Here is a 16,633-nt window from a genome sequence, read left to right as displayed (position 1 = left end):
CCCCATTTCCAGCTGCTCCCTGAATGGCCTTTGCCCCAGTATAAGGTTAGATGTGGGAGGTGTTTGCTGCAGCATTTTGTTCCATTTGCAACTCATCAGAAGCTGCAGCACCTTGTGTTTCCATGCAGTGCCAGCCTTCAGGCTCAGGAGGTTGAGGCTACCTTTGTTTAATTTGCTCAGATGTAAACATCTTCATACACCATTAACCAACATTGCCGACCCTGAAGATGCTGACTGTTTTGATCAGAGAGCTAACTGGACAACTATGTAAACGCTAGCTCCAACAGCCAAGCCTGTGGCTGAGAATTGTGCACAGTGATTTCTTTTTCCCCCCCAGAGTTTCTCCTCCATCTACAAGACAAGTGTGTGATGGAATACTCTCCACTTGCCCTGTATGGGTGCAGCTCCAACAACATCCAACAAGCTCGACACAAAGTGCCTGTAATTGGGACCCCTCTGCCGCCTCAACATTCACTCCCTCCAGCACGATACAGTGTGTACGATCAGTCCTGCAGTAACTCACCAAAGCTCCACTGTGATTCCACGCTGAGGCACCTAAAGGACAAGGACCATGTATTACCTGTACGATATCCTCCAAGCTATCACGCCATCCTGACTTTGGGACTATGTTGCTGTTCCTTCACTGTCACCAGGTTGAAATGGAGTCCTCTTCCTGTCAGCACTGAGGGGTGTCCCCCTCCTCCAGTGAGTCAGGAAGGTGTTTCATCACTCTGAGGCTATCTGCCCTTCTCTCTCCATACGTTTGATGCTGCCACCCTCCTTATTAGGATAGGGATTTATAGGGCCTGGTGTGGTAGAGGAAACCTGCTTACTATCCTAACAGAAGGTCACTCTTGCCTTCAGTGAGATGTTAATTGTGAGTGGGCACTGACCTGACAGTAGCACTGATATGATGAAGCATCGTTGGGGGATTACTGGGAAGCTGCATCTTTTCATTCGTGATCTGAAGCTGTTCCTCCAAGTAATTGGTGTTTATAATGGGTGGTGCTCCAGGCACTCCTCAGTCTTAACTCTTTTTTTTTCAGACCCCTTTGAAAGCAATCATCGCCTCCAGAGCTGTTCATAGAATCCCTACATTGTGGAAGCAGGCCATTTAGCTCATCAAGTCTACGCTGACTCTACGAAGCACATCCCTCCCAGACCCACCCTATCCCCATAACTCTACTTTTCCTGTGACTGATCCGCACAGCCCTGGACATTATGGGGCAATTTAGCATGGCCAATCCATCTAACCTGCGCATCTTTGGGCTGTGGGAGGAAACTCTCTCACACTGAGAATGTGCAAACTCCACACAGACAGTCGCCCGAGGGTGGAATCAAATCCCGGGTCCCTCGTGCTTTGAGGCAACAGTGCTAACCACTGAGTCACTGTGCCATCCAGTTGGATGTGGATAAGTGCCCATGGCCTCTGAATTAAAAATGAGGTAACGTTTCAACTCCATTTAATGAGATGATACTAAGCAGAACAGCTATGTCCAGTTCCGAGCCAGGCCAGATTATGCTGGCTCATGTCCAGCTTTCAGAACCCAGTGAGACTAAAGCAATCCTTCGTGCGAAATCTGCAGGATGAAGATTAGACTCCAGCACTGGAGTCTTGTCCGGAGTCTCTCAGTAAAGTCATGCTCGCTAAATATCTCTCTGGGATTCTGAGTATTTGCGTTTTGCTGAGTTATTGACAATGTCATTCGAATGGTCTTCCTGGCTTGCTGGGCAAATGGAACTTCTATTTTCTCCCTCAACTGGAGGTGATTCACTGACACAAGCCGGTGACAGCTTTGTGGAGCTGCAGTGGGATGAAGAAAGATTTGATCTTTCATCATTGTTTGGGCAACACGGTGCCTCACAGTACCAGGGACCTGGGTTTGTTAAGTAGATTCTAACGGGATGCAGATCAGAGTGAAAATGGGTTTCTCGTTCCATCATGTCCCATATGTCTCTGCCTGGCCTTTATAATGGCCGTCTGTGTCCAAGATTGGTCAGTACAGGTACAGACTCGATGGGCTGAAGGGCCTCTTCTGTACTGTATGATTCTATGATCTGTGTGCATCATCTTCCAACTGGTGGCTTGGAGACAGCGATTGGGAGCTGAACCCTGACTCCCATCTTCCAAATGAGGAGGGGAGAGTCAATCCCCTTACTCTCCCTGCCTCAGCTGACTGGCCAGGAGCCCAGTCAGATACTTCACTTTGTTACACTCGCTGCTACAATATTTCAAAACATTGCAACATTTTTATTCTGAGCATCCGTTTGTTTCTGGTGCCAAGTTTGCTCTTGAATTTTCCAGGTTCGGATGTGAACAGTATGGATTCAAATGACAGTGGATGTCCTGCAGGTGGACCAGACACCCTGAACAAGGATGGAGCAACTTTGAATGCAATACAAGATAAAGCTGAACTCACCATCTGGGAGGTCCAGGTGCCAAAGGTAAAAACTTCAAATCAATATGTTTGCTGTGGCTGATTCCTGGGATTTGAAACTGTTGTCGTTTACATGTTCTGCTCAAGCAGAGCTATCTAATCTTGTTTGAAGGTTGAGTAGGACACAGCAGGAGGAATTGGTGCTTTAGCCTTAGGGTCATAAAGATGCACAGCATGGAAACAGACCCTTTGGTCTAACTCGTCCATGCTGACCAGATATTGTTAAGTAAGTCGAGTCCCATTTACCAACATCTGGTTCATCTCCCTGTAAACCCTTCCTATTCATGTACACATCCAGATGCCTTTCAATTGTTCTAATTGTACCATTTCCTCTGGCAGCACATTTCCCATGCGCACACCACACTCTGCGTGAAAAGGTTGCCCTTTAGGTCCCTTTTAAATCTTTCCCCTCTCACCTTAACCTATGCCCTTTAGTTTTGGACTCCCCTATTCTGGGAAAGAGACCTTGCCTATTTACCCTATCCATGCGCCTCATTACCATATAAATCTCTATAAAAGGTTACCCCTGGCCTATTCAGCCTCTCCCCTTAACCCAAACCCTCTAACCCCCATCTACTGAAGGTATTGGACAGTAACCGAATACTTAACCAGATTGACAACATGTGCAACTCTATCAACTGCTGTCTCTTTATGAAGTAATTCCTCAGTTAAGTTTCTGGAGTTTGATTGGCTTTGTAATCTTTAAGTCTCGTGATACCAGATGCGAACCCTACTTGATAGCACTTTGACAGGACACTGAGGTCACCTTGTGGCAAGTGGTTGCCATTACAAGTAACTTCCTGAATCATGGTGTACAGAAGGTGGTACTGTACTCGATAACAGCAAGTTTAGCTAACCTCGCATGAGAGAGAATAGGAGTTTCAAAGAGGTGCGTTTGGCTTTAGTTGTGGCAATTTTCTCATTGGAGGGAGAATGTGCGGGAAAAGTTTATCTGCCATTTGCTAGTCACTCTCTTTGAGTAGGTGTTGTGTCCCTAGCTGAAGTGGAATTCTGTGTAGACATATGCAGTTGCACTGTAGGTGGCTGGATTCTGTCAGGCCACAATTAAGGAGTTAGGGGAGACCTTGGTGCAGTCTCTGTGACTCTGGTGCAAAGATGCTTGCAATGAGAACGAGAGGAAAACCCAATTCCAAAGTGTGACGAATTGCAAGCTTTGAGGAATTGGGTATGTTTCTGTGGTGTTGCTCCAGGACAAAGTGATCTTCTTGTAATTTCTAATTTATCGTGTTTCTGTTCACAGCATCTGGTTGGGCGGTTAATTGGTAAACAAGGAAGATTTGTGAGCTTCTTGAAGCAGTCCTCTGGTGCCAAGATATACATATCCACGCTGCCTTACACACAAGATTTCCAGATCTGTCATATAGAAGGTGAGTCTGGTCAGGAGCAGATTTGGTAACTTTTTTTTGGTCATCGTGTTTGTCCCAGGAGATCAAATAGCTCATGAATATTTTCATTTTGATTTCCAAATACACCTCATGTGCTTGACTTTCCCATTGATCTGCCCAACTTATTTCTTTGAAAGAAAATCTCTCAAATTGGATTGTCTCTTGCAGTTTGACAATTCCCTGAAAAGACACGTTTCCCTCATGTCATACTTTGTATTTTCACTCTAATTTTTTAAATCTTGAGTATTTAATGGTATCCTGGGATTGAAATGCTAAGTTTTTTTTTAATTGATCAGTGTATGAGCTGGATTAAGCATTAAGTGAGGTGCGAATTTAAGCCATCTATTGAAAATCGCCTCTCCTTGTCACTTGAGTTCTGAGCTGCAGCGATTTTTGTCAAAGTTTGCAGTATTTACAATGTGATCCCTTGAATAGACACTCAAACAATCATGTGCTGTGATAGCTGTTCTGAGCACCATTTTGAATTCAACAAATCACAAAACTACTGGCTGGCTGGAGATCTAAGGCCCAACACTTAAGTTCTGCTGACATTGGTACAACCAAATAAATCCTGTCAATACACAGCACTGCTGAAAGTCCACACAGTCACAATTGCCAGTAGGAGCTTGGAAGATGTTCCTCTAACTTTTCCGGTAAGGGTTTGGACTCGATTATTTTTACTACAAGGTAAACTTTGCCAAATTATCCAAACGTTTGAAGCCCCAAAGTAGAGTGGGGCTCTTGATCTAAGCTGATGTTTTGATGCTGCATGCAAGAGTGCTGCATTGCCAGAGGTGCTGTCCTTCAGATGAGATTTCAACGTGAGACCCGTTTTGTTGTCCTTCTGCTGTGTCAAAGATATCACAAACCAATTCAGGGTAGTGTTGGGGAGTTGTTCCAGTCCCAGCTAATATTTCACTGCCTCCACCCAAGCCCAGCTCTCTGGCTTTTTTTTTTGCTTGAAGATTTTGTCATTTGTTGACCAGCTGCACTTCTGCTTCTGCTTCTGTCTGGGCACGAAAATTAATTGATTGTAAGGCACTTTCTGATATTCTGACAACCCAATTCACACACTTAATGTCAGGGTTTAAATTCATCTGGCTTTCTTTCTGTTCGATAACAGGTAATCAGCAGCAGGTAGACAAAGCACTTAACCTGATTGGAAAGAAATTTAAGGAGCTGGATCTCAGGAATCTATATGTTCCACCACCACCTCTGACACTACCCTCATTACCTATCACCTCCTGGGTAAGCTTTGTGTTTGATTTGGAGCAGTTACAGGTTGTTTTACAGTTCAGCTCGGACCCTGTCTGTTTTACTGTGATAATTTGCACAGTTTTCTCACCCTGTCCTTTTGCAGATTTATGTTTTGATCTGAGACCTTAACTTGTATCGTTTTGGCCAGTTATCGGTATCCAATGGGAGGGGAGAAAATCTGATCGCAAAAGATTTAATCCTGAAATAATTGATAATCGAGTCAACAGACCAGATGGAGCCCTGTTGTTAAACCGTGAACTGTTTGCTATGGGCATCTCCCTGCATAAGGGCAGTGTTAACTCAATAAACCATAGGAACAGGAATAGGTCATTTGGGCCCTCGAGCCTGTCCTGCAATTCAGTAGGATTGTGACTGATCTGACGAGCCTCGTATCCACTTTCCTGCCCTTTTTCCTGGTAGCCCTTTATGCTCCTGCCGATCAAGAAGTTGAAGGAAACCTTTGTGCCCATACTGAAAGTGTGTTTAAAAATGTCAGTGTGTGGATTTACCCGGAAGTTTTGTCTTTCCTCCCTCTTGTGCACCTAATTTGAAGTTATCTTTCTCATCCACAGCTCATGCTTCCTGATGGCGTAACCGTGGAAGTGCTGGTGGTGAACATTGTCAATGCCGGGCACATGTTTGTACAGCAACACACACACCCTACATGTCATGTACTACGCAGCATGGATCAACAAATGTTCCTCCTTTACTCTCAGCCAGGAATCCCAACACTAACACCTCCATTAGAAGTTAAGTGTTTCTAGTCTTTGACGAATGAATTAATCTGTCTTTGGGCTAAAAGTGGAGAGAGCTAGCTGCCTTCAAAACGGGGCATTTTTCTGAGTATGCGAGCACGTGTTCCAGCAAACACAGTATCGGATTAATTTTATGCCTTTCTTCTAAGGCCTGCACCTAACTTTTCTTCTGAAGCCAGTTCTGGCACACCGTTAATAAAACACAGAACTGCGGATGCTGGACATCAGAAACAAAAACAGAAATTGATGGAGAAACTCAGCTGGTCTGGCAGCGTCTGTGGTGAGGGAAATGGTTAATGTTTCAAGTCAGGTGACTCTCCGTCAGAATGGGTCTAGGTTCAAATCCAACGTGACAACTAGTGATTAGAATTTAAATTCTGGGAATAAATCCAGATCTTAAAGCCAATCTCAGTGATGGGAGCACAAAAAATTATCATTGTAAAAGCCCCTTTTAGGGAGGGAATTGTGACACCACCTTTGATCTGATCTGATGTGAATTCAGATTGCCAGCAATGAGATTGATACTTAACTGCCCTCTAAGATGGCCTAATAAGATATTCCTCCGTTCAAGGGCAATTAGGAGCGGGCCACAACGTTGGCCCATATCACCTGAAAGACGGAAGACAACAAATTTTGGGTTTCTTAGTTTTGCTCAGTGTCTGCCCCTTTAAGAATTGTGTTACAGCTACACTGGACCATCTCATCCGTCTGTACTGAGGGGAGTTTCGACTTTGACTGTTCTGTCAATCCTCCAGACTACCTCTCATCTGAAGAAGCAGTCTTCTGAATCAAACTGGTCTTCCCTCCAAGGCAAGCGTGTATAACTTGCAGAGTTAAGATTGTTTCTTTTAACTTAACTTCCTTGGTCCCCTGAACCAATTTCACCCCCGCTCTGTGCTATTGAGCTAAAGTGACTCCTACCTCTGTTCTCTAGATAAGTTACCAAGTTTACAGGAGTCTTCTTCCAATTCTGAGGGGCTTGGGGCAGTCCCTAAATTAGAAGCTAATGGCATGTAGTCTGTCAAGTAGAGGTTTGCTTCCTTTGCACATTTTGGCCAACTGGAGTGGAGCAAGGCTAATATGAAGCACCATCTGGGCCAAATGGCTGCTTTTTTTTTTCTACAGCTGAGGATAATCCAGTATCAACGGGTTTTGACAAACTACATTTTGGAGCTGGCCTACGAGTGACTGACTGGTTTTATTGAGTGGAATCTTGCAACTTTTTCAAAGAATTTGAACTTACAGCCTTTGAGTTTTAATCCAATAACATCACAGAACCACAGAGGTCTTATAGCGAAGGCAGAGGCTGTTCAGCCCATTGTGCCTACACCAGCTCTTTAAATGAGCATCATGACCAAGTATCAATCTTTTCCCCCATTTCCTTGTACATTATTTTTACCCATATAATTGTCCAATGCACTCATGAATGCCTCAATTGAGCCTGCCTCCTCCTCATTTTCCAGGCAGTGCATTCCAGCCCCTAGCCTCTCACTCTATTAAGTTTTTTCTTTTTGTTTTTTTTTCACTTCTCCTACTTTTGCAAATCATTTTACAATCTGTACCCTTTTGTTCTTTATTCCTTTTACGAGGTTTGGGGGGAGTTCTCTTTATCCTGTCTGCTCATGATTTTGACCTCTATCACACTTCCTTGCCGCCGCCCCCTCCCAAGGGAGAACAGTCCCAGCGCCTTCAGTCTACCCTCCTCACTGAACTGCACCATCCCTGGAGCCGTTCTTGTAAACTGCTTCTGCGCCGTCTGTCCAGTGTGTTCACGTCCTTCCTGTTATGTGCTGCCCCCAATTGTACGCCGCCCTGCAGCTGAGGCTTCAAAAGTTGCTTGTACAAGTTCAGCATCGCCTGCTCCCCGCTTCCAAACTGAAGAAGTAATTACTGGTAATGGGATGCAAAAAGAATTAGTCATGTGTCTTTTTCCCTCCTACAGTTGGAATAATCTGTGCAGCTCCCGCAGTTGATGGTGCCTGGTGGCGAGCGCAGGTTGTTGCCTATTTTGAGGAGACGAATGAAGTTGAAATACGATACGTTGACTACGGAGGCTATGAACGCGTTAAAATAGAAGCACTGAGGCAAATCAGGTGATGTACCTGGTCCCCCTCTGTTTTGCGTGTCATTGAACGGGAGGTAACCTAATGTAGAAAAGATGGAGTCTCTTAACTAATGCACAAGGGTTGGACTTAATTGCTTGAGGTCTACAACGGTACTCTGATGCGATGGTCCTAAATTTGGCAGTGGTTGGGGGGGTGCACGGTGAGGGGGTACTTGGTCTTCTGTTAACTAGCTTCAAGAGGAGCTGAGGATGCTTGCTTTAATTTGAAGCTCAAACCAATTTTATGCACAATATGGGCAGTGTTCCTTCAGATCTTTCTTCCAGGTAACTGAGAGAGGGGGGTTGCCGGTTAGCTCAGTGACTCCAGCAGTTTCAGTTCTATTCCTGCATTGGCTGCAGTTATCCTGAAGGACCTCTCCCTAACAGGTAAAGGTAATGTTTGTGCTCTGCCCCGTCTCCAGTGCAGCTGATTTAGGATATAAAGTCGAATGGCCTGGACAAACAGGAAGGACAAGTCAAATCAGTGGGGATGTCATCTTTGCTCTGAGGTGGGCAGGTTCACGCTAAGCAAGAATTGGACAAAGGAACGATTGTGGCGGAGCAAGTGTGACTGTACGGAGTAATGAACAGCCGTCACAAAGTAGCTTTTGTGATCGTGTTCGGGCCGTTTCAGCGCGTGGGGAATAGGAGAATAGTGATTTAAAGGATTCCTGTGCTGCTGGTGAGCAAGCGTATAAAAGGTGGAGTCCAAGGAGTGGTTGCATTCACTGTTGCAAATGGAAGGTGGGAATTTGAGGGGGCCTGAAAATGATTTCCAAGTGTTGAGTTTTCTTCAGGTTAGCTGCAGACTGAAGTCGTGCTGGAGAATGTTCCAGAGTAGAGCTTGGAGACGGCCTTATCTGATGGACTATGGGAATCTCAAGATAAGAAAAGGGATCATTGGGGTGTTGCCTCTGAATGTTGGAGGAGTAGGCAGGGTCAGAGTCGTAAATTCGACAGAGTTGTCCCCTTAGAACTCAGTTGTAAGAAATGTTGGGGAAATTGTCTTCTGTGGATGCACAGCTAGAACAGTAGCAAGCTGATCAGAAAGCACAACTCAACTTTTGAACATAGATCGCACCAACCCATTCCTTAGCATGTGCAAGCTTTTATATTCCAACTGCTTGAGGGATAGGGGTTCCCAATCTTTCCTAATGTTGGAACATTTTGTGTATCTCCATCAACAGGTCTGATTTTGTATCACTACCTTTCCAAGGCACTGAGGTCCTGCTAGACAACATAATGCCTCCCCCAGGTTAGTGACGACTTGACTTGCGTTCCAAATGATACTGTATGGGCATTCTTAAACTCTGAATTTTTCTGATTTAAAGCTGTGATATGTTCCAAGAGATAACTGTTTATACAGAATTCAAGTCGACAATTTTATGAGAGAGCTTCATTTCAATTAACCGCATACCAAAAAACTCCCACCTGTTAATTACTAGATCCCTGTATTGATACAACCAACTCAAACCCAATTAACTTTAGATTAATATATCCGTCAACAATTCCCCCATTTCATTAGGTCTCAGCCATTTCTTCAGACTACATTAGACGATAACCAATGTGCTCTTGGTAACCTATTTTCTGTGATTGACAGGTGTGGACCATTTCTCTGAAGAGGCAAACACAGCAATGGATGAAATGACCCGTGGTGCTGCTCTGCTTGCCCAGGTAACATTTACTGGGAAGGTGGTAGTCACTAACTATTCATGTCGATGACCTGATATCTGTGGGTTTGTCTGTGGGAAGCGGATGATGTAAATTACAATGATTTATAGGTAAGGGTGCACTGCACCCTGGTGCAATATTGGTAGGCTCTTCATACGCAATGTGTTTCACCTTGACATCAGGTGAAATGCTTCCCAGTCGACTGACCATTCCAATTGCCAACTAGGTCTGAGTTAATCGGATTATATTACAAGAAGCTATTGAGTGAGCTTCGTATCGACTCATCGAGCCTTTTACCACCATTGGTTCCATCACTCCGTTCCGGATCGTGCAGCTTATATTTCATCTCTCTTTGTAACCCCTTCTAGTCACTTCATTCTTTCCTTGTGCTTATTTTGTAAGATGAATGTTTGACAACACTTAAGGCTTAGTTGAATCTAGCTGATTTGATTTATTGAAGACACATATACCTGTGTAAAGTGAAGAGTTTTGTTTTGTGAGCAGTGCAGGCAGATCATAGCATATGGGTATTTCTGCTGTAACACATGTTCTGTTAACGTGAATTGGCTGTAACATGATTGAACAGTGGGCACTGTTCGGATAACGCAAACTTTCTGCTGTACAGTCTCACGATTTTCTACAGTGATTAGCCTATAATGTCATTTTCTACAGCATGAGGTCGCACAAGAACGCAACTATTGTGTTATCAAAAATACCTGTGCAAGGACATACAGGTCATAAGGTGTTTCAACAGAGCGAGGCACACAGGGTTACATCTGCACAGGAGGTGCGCAAAGCTGGAAATTTGAGGTGTCCATTCAGCAGTCTAATAACAGCGGGGAAGAAGCTGTTCTTGAACCTGTTGGTGCGTGTGTTCAAGCTTCTGTATCTTCTGCCTGACGGAAGAGGTTGTAGAAGAGTATTACTGGGGTGGGATCTTTGCTGGCAGCCTTTCCACGGCAAGGAGGAGTGTAGATGGAGTCCGTGGATGGGAGATTGGCTTTTGTGATGCTCTGGGTTGTGTATGCAACTTTGTGCAGTTTCTTCCAGTCCTGGGGAGAGCAGTTGCTGTGCCAGACTATTATGCACCCAGCTAAGGTGCTTTCTATAGTGCATCTGTAAAAGTTGGTGAGGGTCCTTTACGGACATGCCAAATACACTGAGCCTTCTGAGGAAGAAGAGGTGTTGTGCCACCTTGACCATTACATTAGAGTGGGAGGACCAGGACAGATTGGTGATCATCTCTCCCAGGAACCTCACGCTCTCAACCCTCTCCACCTCAGCACCACTGATGTAGATGGGGGTGTGTCTTCCTCCTTTCTTCCTCAGTGATTGTTATCATTGCACTATGACACCAACCACTCCTCTCTTTCCTGTATTCTGATGCAGCTCAAAATTCTCATCGGGAGTCTCCCTCCTTGGGTACAGTAAGGATAAAGGTAAACATTAGGGAATTTGAGTGATCCAACCACATTTCATCCAGTAGATAATCACCTGCTGGATGCACCTTTGTTTCGTTATCCAGCTCTGGCAGCTCAGTTGGTGTATAATAAACACGTAAAGCAGGAAATGTCCTCTTTAATTTCTATACTGTTGCTGAGTTAACTGGTTTTGGTTAGTGACCTTGGGACAACCACCATGTGTCTCTCCGTGTCTCGGAGCTGAGTGGGAATAAAATCATTTGGTGTGTTTTTGTTCTGGTTATTTGATGCGTTTGGTGAGCTAGATGGAGAGAAACTATTCTGGGAAGTCTGGAAGAGGGACATCACCACCTCTGAACAGCTGAGCTCTAATTTTAAGGTTCTGACAGGGAGCATGTCTTCACCAAAGCAACGCTGTGAAATGTGGGGAAACAAGTCGAGCAGTTGAATTTGAAACTAAACTAAAATCCAAGATTGATTGTATTAAATGTTAATATGAGTAGAGCATGTAGGAAGGATTGTGAGTGCAGCTTAGATTCTCGTGCTTGAAGATTACTAAATTTAAAAACTGGGTCTAATGGTTTTTAAATTGTTGCTTAGAAGTTTTTGAGGGATATGGAGCCAAGGCTGGTTGATGGTGTTGACGCACGGATCAAACGTGAATTGATCATTACAGAAGAAAAGAGTGAATGGCCTACAGCTTCTGCTCCAACAATCCTGATCCTATTTTATAGGTACAAGGAAGAGTGTATTGTTCGACTTGCCTCTAGTATCCCAATATCCAAATAGCATCTTTGCAATCACTGCCCAAATATGAAGGGTAATTATGAGCAAGGTTGACCATTGTGCAACCAACACACCAAGAGCATGCATGATGACGACCAGCTGGACACTGGGAAGTACTGAGGATCAGTGGTTTTGATGTACACTGATCCCATAAGATACAAGGACAGGTGGATAAAGTGGTTAAGAAGGCAAATGGGATACTTGCATTTATTTGCCAAAGTGTGGAGTTTATGAGCAGGGAGATTATGCTGGAACTGTATAAAATGTTGGTTAGGCCACACTTATTGTGTGCAGTTATGGAATCTATTTTGTATAAAAGATGTGGTGGCACAGGAGAGGGTGTAGAGGAGATTTGCTAGGATGTTGCCTGGGCTGGACAGTTTATGAAGAGAGATTGGACAGACTGGGATTGCTTTTCTTGAAGCAGAGGAGTCTGTAGGAGGAAGTGATTGAGATGGATCAAATTATTTGGGGTGGAGTGGGAGCATGGTTGCAGAGACAGGGTAGACAGGAATCCCCTTTCCTCTTGTTAGAAGGATCAATGACCAGAGGATGTAGATTTAAGGTAAGAAGCAGGAAGTTTAGAGGGGATGTGAGGATAACGCTTTCACCCAGAGGCTGGTGGGAATCTGGAACTCACTGCTTCTAAGTGTGATAGAGGCAGAAACCCTCGGAACAGTTTGTATTTAGATGTATGGCTTGGCATTGCAAGTGCACAAGGACATGGGCCAAGTGCTACAAAATGGAATTAAAATGGGTGGGTTTTGACTGGAGTGGATGCGATGGGCTGAAGGGCCGTATACTGTACTCCTTTGACTATTGCCAATAAGAGGTGGTTATCTTCCAATTCTGCCTGGATGTTTTATCGAAGCACTTAAGATTCTAAGAGGCTTGGGTAATGTAGGTGATGAGATGTTATATCTTCCAGTGAGGAGTGTAGGAAGAGAGAGCAAAGTTTTAAAAAGAAGGGGTCTCCCATTTAGGATATGGAGAGGAAGAGGAACTTCTTCTGACGATGGTTCGTCTTAGGAATTTTTTTCCCCAAAAGACCAGTGAGGGCTGGATCATGAACTATATTCGAGGCTGAGTTGGATAGTTTTTAGATTGACTCATGTATCAAAGGGTTATCGATGTTAGGCAGGAAGGTCCAGTTAAGACCTCAGTTAGATCAGGCATGACCTTTTTGAAAGATGGAGATGGGTTTGAATGGCTGACTGATATTTCTTGTACAAGGTTGATGGGAGCACTGGTGCTGGCCAAGTTTCTTGGCTGTGTGCTGAAGTCACAGGTACATATATGTTTAAATTGATGCAATGCAATGTAGTACCCTCTATTCCACCCCGACCTCCATGAAAGTAACCCTGTTATTCTTGAACTACATTTCTCTGTGCTAATGTCTGTGGTGTTATCTCTCAAACTGTGTACCTGACATGAGCTGCTCTCTTGTAACTTTAAGAGGAGTAATGTGCAGAAATTTATTTTTGATTAAACTACATCTATCGTGTGAAAATGCATCTTGTTTGTGGTGTGGTCCTGATCCTAGTTTTAACCTGTTTCAGGTGACTGGTTATGACAACAGTGGTGTGCCTCTAATAAACCTGTGGAGCATAATTGGAGATGAGGTAAGTTGAAGAACCTTGCCACTAGCCTTTTTTAGACGAGACTTTTCAAATTAATCTGTACTCTACCAGGTTAAACAAGTTTATAAATGGGATTGCTCTCTCTCTTTTTGTTGGAAAAAGGCCCTAATCTGATGGACTGGGATTTGTTCAGAATTACTAAGGTTTAAGAGCAACAGACTAAGTTGAAATTTACTTCTTAAACACTGTGCCTTAGACCATTTTACATAGACTTCAATCATAGAGCTGTACAGCACGGAAACAAACCCTTCAGTCTAACTCGTCCATGCCGGCAAGATATCCTAAATTAATCTAGTCCCACTTGCCAGCATTTGGCACATATCCTTCTCAAACCCTTCCTAGTCATGTACCCTTCCAAGCTGCCTTTTAAATGTAATTGTACCAGCCTCCACCACTTCCTCTGGCAGCTCATTCCATACATGCACCACCCTCTGTGAAAAAGTTGCTCCTTAGGTTCCTTTTAAATCTTTTCCCTCTCACCTTAAACCTATGCCCTCTAGGTTTGGGCTCCCCCACCCTGAGGTAAAAGACCTTGATTATTCACCCTGTCTGTGCTCCTCATGATTTTATAAACCTCTATTAAGTTACCCCTCCACTTTTGACACTCCAGGGAAAATATCCGCAGCTATTCAGTCTCCCCCTATATAGCCCAAACCTGGCAACGTTCTTGTAAATCTTTTCGTAGCCCTTAACAAAATCTTTCCTATAGCAGGGAGACCAGAATTGAACACAGTATTCCAAAAGTGGCCTAACCGATGTCCTACATAGCCGCAACATGACCTCCCAACTTCTAACCTCAATGCACTAACTAATAAAGGTGAGCGTACCAAATGCTGCCTTCACTACTCTACCTGTGACTCCTCTTTGAAGGAACTATGGAGCTGCACCCCAAGGTCTCTTTGTTCAGCAACACACCCTAGGACCTTACCATTCAGTGTATCATCATGAAAAACCTTAGTTGGAATATCTCCTTCCTGCGTCTTATGTACCCATCTTGCTGTTTTTCCTTCATTGTGGTCGTTTCATTGGGCTAATAGTCCTGAGAACACAGGTTCAAGACCCACCAGCTGATGTAATTTAAATTCAATTTATTAATGACTTGGGAATTGTAGCTAGTCTTGATAATGGTGACTGTGAAAGTACCTTCAGTTGTCATCATGATCCATCTTTATCACGAATATCCTTCAGAAAAGATAACCTGCTGTCCTTGCCTGGTCTGGTCAAGCTGTGACTCTTAGCTGCTGTCAGCAATGGCCTGGAAAGTGATTTAAATTCAAGGACTATTGGGGATGAGCAACCAATGCGTGGTCAGTGACCCCCCACATCTAATCAAAGAATGAAGTAAATACTCAAAATTAATAACTTAAAACTGCTTTTGTTTCTCAAAATGTCACTTTCTAGTTTTAATTAAACCATAAAACATATTTTTCAGAATAATCTTGATCAGACCATGCATTCCACACTTTGGAAGGCATTTATCATTTCAGTTAACCAACTTTTTATGAGAAGATGGGTGTATCAGGCAGGCACTACCCACTTGATAGAGTCACATAAAAGCGGTTTTATTTTTCTGTTTCATGTCACTGGGACATGCAAAGCATTTCTTGCTCAGCAATTCTGTTTGAAGTGTTAATAAACCTGTCGCCAAGGAGCCAATGCAGGTGGTCGCAGGAAGGAATTACCAACTGAGTTCGTGTTGTCTTATTGTAAATCCTTCGCCCGTTTGAAACTGAGACTTTGTGCATGATATCAGAGGATTCCTTTGTCCAATACAGACCTTTGTTTAATAATGTCTCCGAATTCTTAGAATGTAGTATTTCATGATCAGAATCGTTTTGCTGTTGAAATTGGTTTGCCAGTCAGTTTGAATGGCTCCCACAAATTATCCAAAAACTTGCATTCGTATAGCACTTTTCACAACCACTGGGCACGTTTTCGACCAGTGAAGTACATTGTTGCAATGTTGGGAAAGTCACAGCCAATTTATCTTCACTGTGTTACCATAAATAACAGGTGATGTGTTTGAAATATCGAACAAGGGATAAATATTGGTCAGGGCACAGGGGAAGTGTCCCCAAATCATCCAAGAAATGCCATGGGATATTTTACTTCATCCATCCAGGCAAAAGGGTCTTCTTGTCTAAAGCACACACCCACACAGCGCAGAACTCCTTCTTCAAGTACTGCACTGGGGTGTCGGGCTTGATTTTTTTTTAATGCTCAGACCCTGGGGGATGACGACCCAAAGCCTAATGATTCAGAGGTAAGTATACTGCCAACTAAGCCACAGCACAGTGAGGGGTTCAGTGTGTCAAATTGGATCAGAGTATTTCAGTTGAACAAGGAAATGTTTGCGAGCCTATGCTCTGAGATCTGCCCAAGCCTGTCTCCTGTTGAAAGTGCTAAAATCATGTTCTTTTTTCTCTCCAAGGTCCTGTTTTTAAACCGAATTCTGGTGGAGAAAGGACATGCGCAATGGATAGAGAGCTATTAGTCTGCAGCCCAGGGCCCTTTTCTAAACTCATTTTGCACTGCATTGTAATTCAATCATTTGCTAGCTGTGCAGATGTGTATATAAGTCACTGTATTAATATTTTGTAAGATCTCAATGGAGTACATAAAGGGAACTTTTCCAAAAATTATGGTGTCTGATAGGTAAGTGATTGTCACTCGATTAAGTCATGTCTGATTAATTTGATATTTAAGAAACAAAATTAATTGTCATTGTACAGAATAGTTTTGCTAGATTACTTGAATGGAATGATATTGTGATCAATGAACTATTTGCTACTTGGTTGTACAGACCTGTAAAAAGTATCAAGAAAAGCCTGATGGAACTGAGCTTGTGTGGTGGTTTTTTTTAATTATAATTTGGAGCTTCTCACAATCTGTGTTTGTGTCATTTTTGGTTCAGATGTGAAATCACTGGTTTGGTTATTGTTTTACACATCATAACATGGAGAAGGGGATGGCATAGTGGTAATGTCACAGGCTTAGTTACCCAGAAACCAGACTTGGTTTAAATCACACTGGTAGATGGTGAAATTCATTAAAAATCTGGAATTAAAAGCCAGCCTTATGGTGACTGTGTAGCAACTGTTGAGTCTCCCTTTATTTTAGGGAAGTGAACCATTAACATCCTTTAGGGACGGAAA

The 16,633-nt window shown here is 43.5% G+C and overlaps 1 protein-coding gene across 1 annotated transcript in view; it reads left to right on the top strand.

The window, feature by feature from the left end:
- The window catches only part of akap1b (A kinase (PRKA) anchor protein 1b), a 56,507-nt gene extending 40,142 nt beyond the window's left edge, over nucleotides 1-16,365 (top strand). The window contains exons 3-11 of the mRNA XM_048612592.1: nucleotides 2,306-2,445; nucleotides 3,700-3,826; nucleotides 4,968-5,092; nucleotides 5,674-5,851; nucleotides 7,799-7,949; nucleotides 9,148-9,215; nucleotides 9,561-9,634; nucleotides 13,398-13,460; nucleotides 15,910-16,365. Of these exons, the coding sequence (XP_048468549.1) occupies nucleotides 2,306-2,445; nucleotides 3,700-3,826; nucleotides 4,968-5,092; nucleotides 5,674-5,851; nucleotides 7,799-7,949; nucleotides 9,148-9,215; nucleotides 9,561-9,634; nucleotides 13,398-13,460; nucleotides 15,910-15,972 (989 nt within the window). The 3' untranslated portion in view covers nucleotides 15,973-16,365. The remainder of the gene's footprint in view (nucleotides 1-2,305; nucleotides 2,446-3,699; nucleotides 3,827-4,967; nucleotides 5,093-5,673; nucleotides 5,852-7,798; nucleotides 7,950-9,147; nucleotides 9,216-9,560; nucleotides 9,635-13,397; nucleotides 13,461-15,909) is intronic.
- The last annotated feature ends 268 nt before the right edge of the window (nucleotides 16,366-16,633 follow it).

Source organism: Rhincodon typus, chromosome 26, assembly GCF_021869965.1.
Source record: "Rhincodon typus isolate 14 chromosome 26, sRhiTyp1.1, whole genome shotgun sequence".
Lineage (NCBI taxonomy): Eukaryota > Metazoa > Chordata > Chondrichthyes > Orectolobiformes > Rhincodontidae > Rhincodon > Rhincodon typus.
This window is presented reverse-complemented; position numbering and strand designations above follow the sequence as displayed.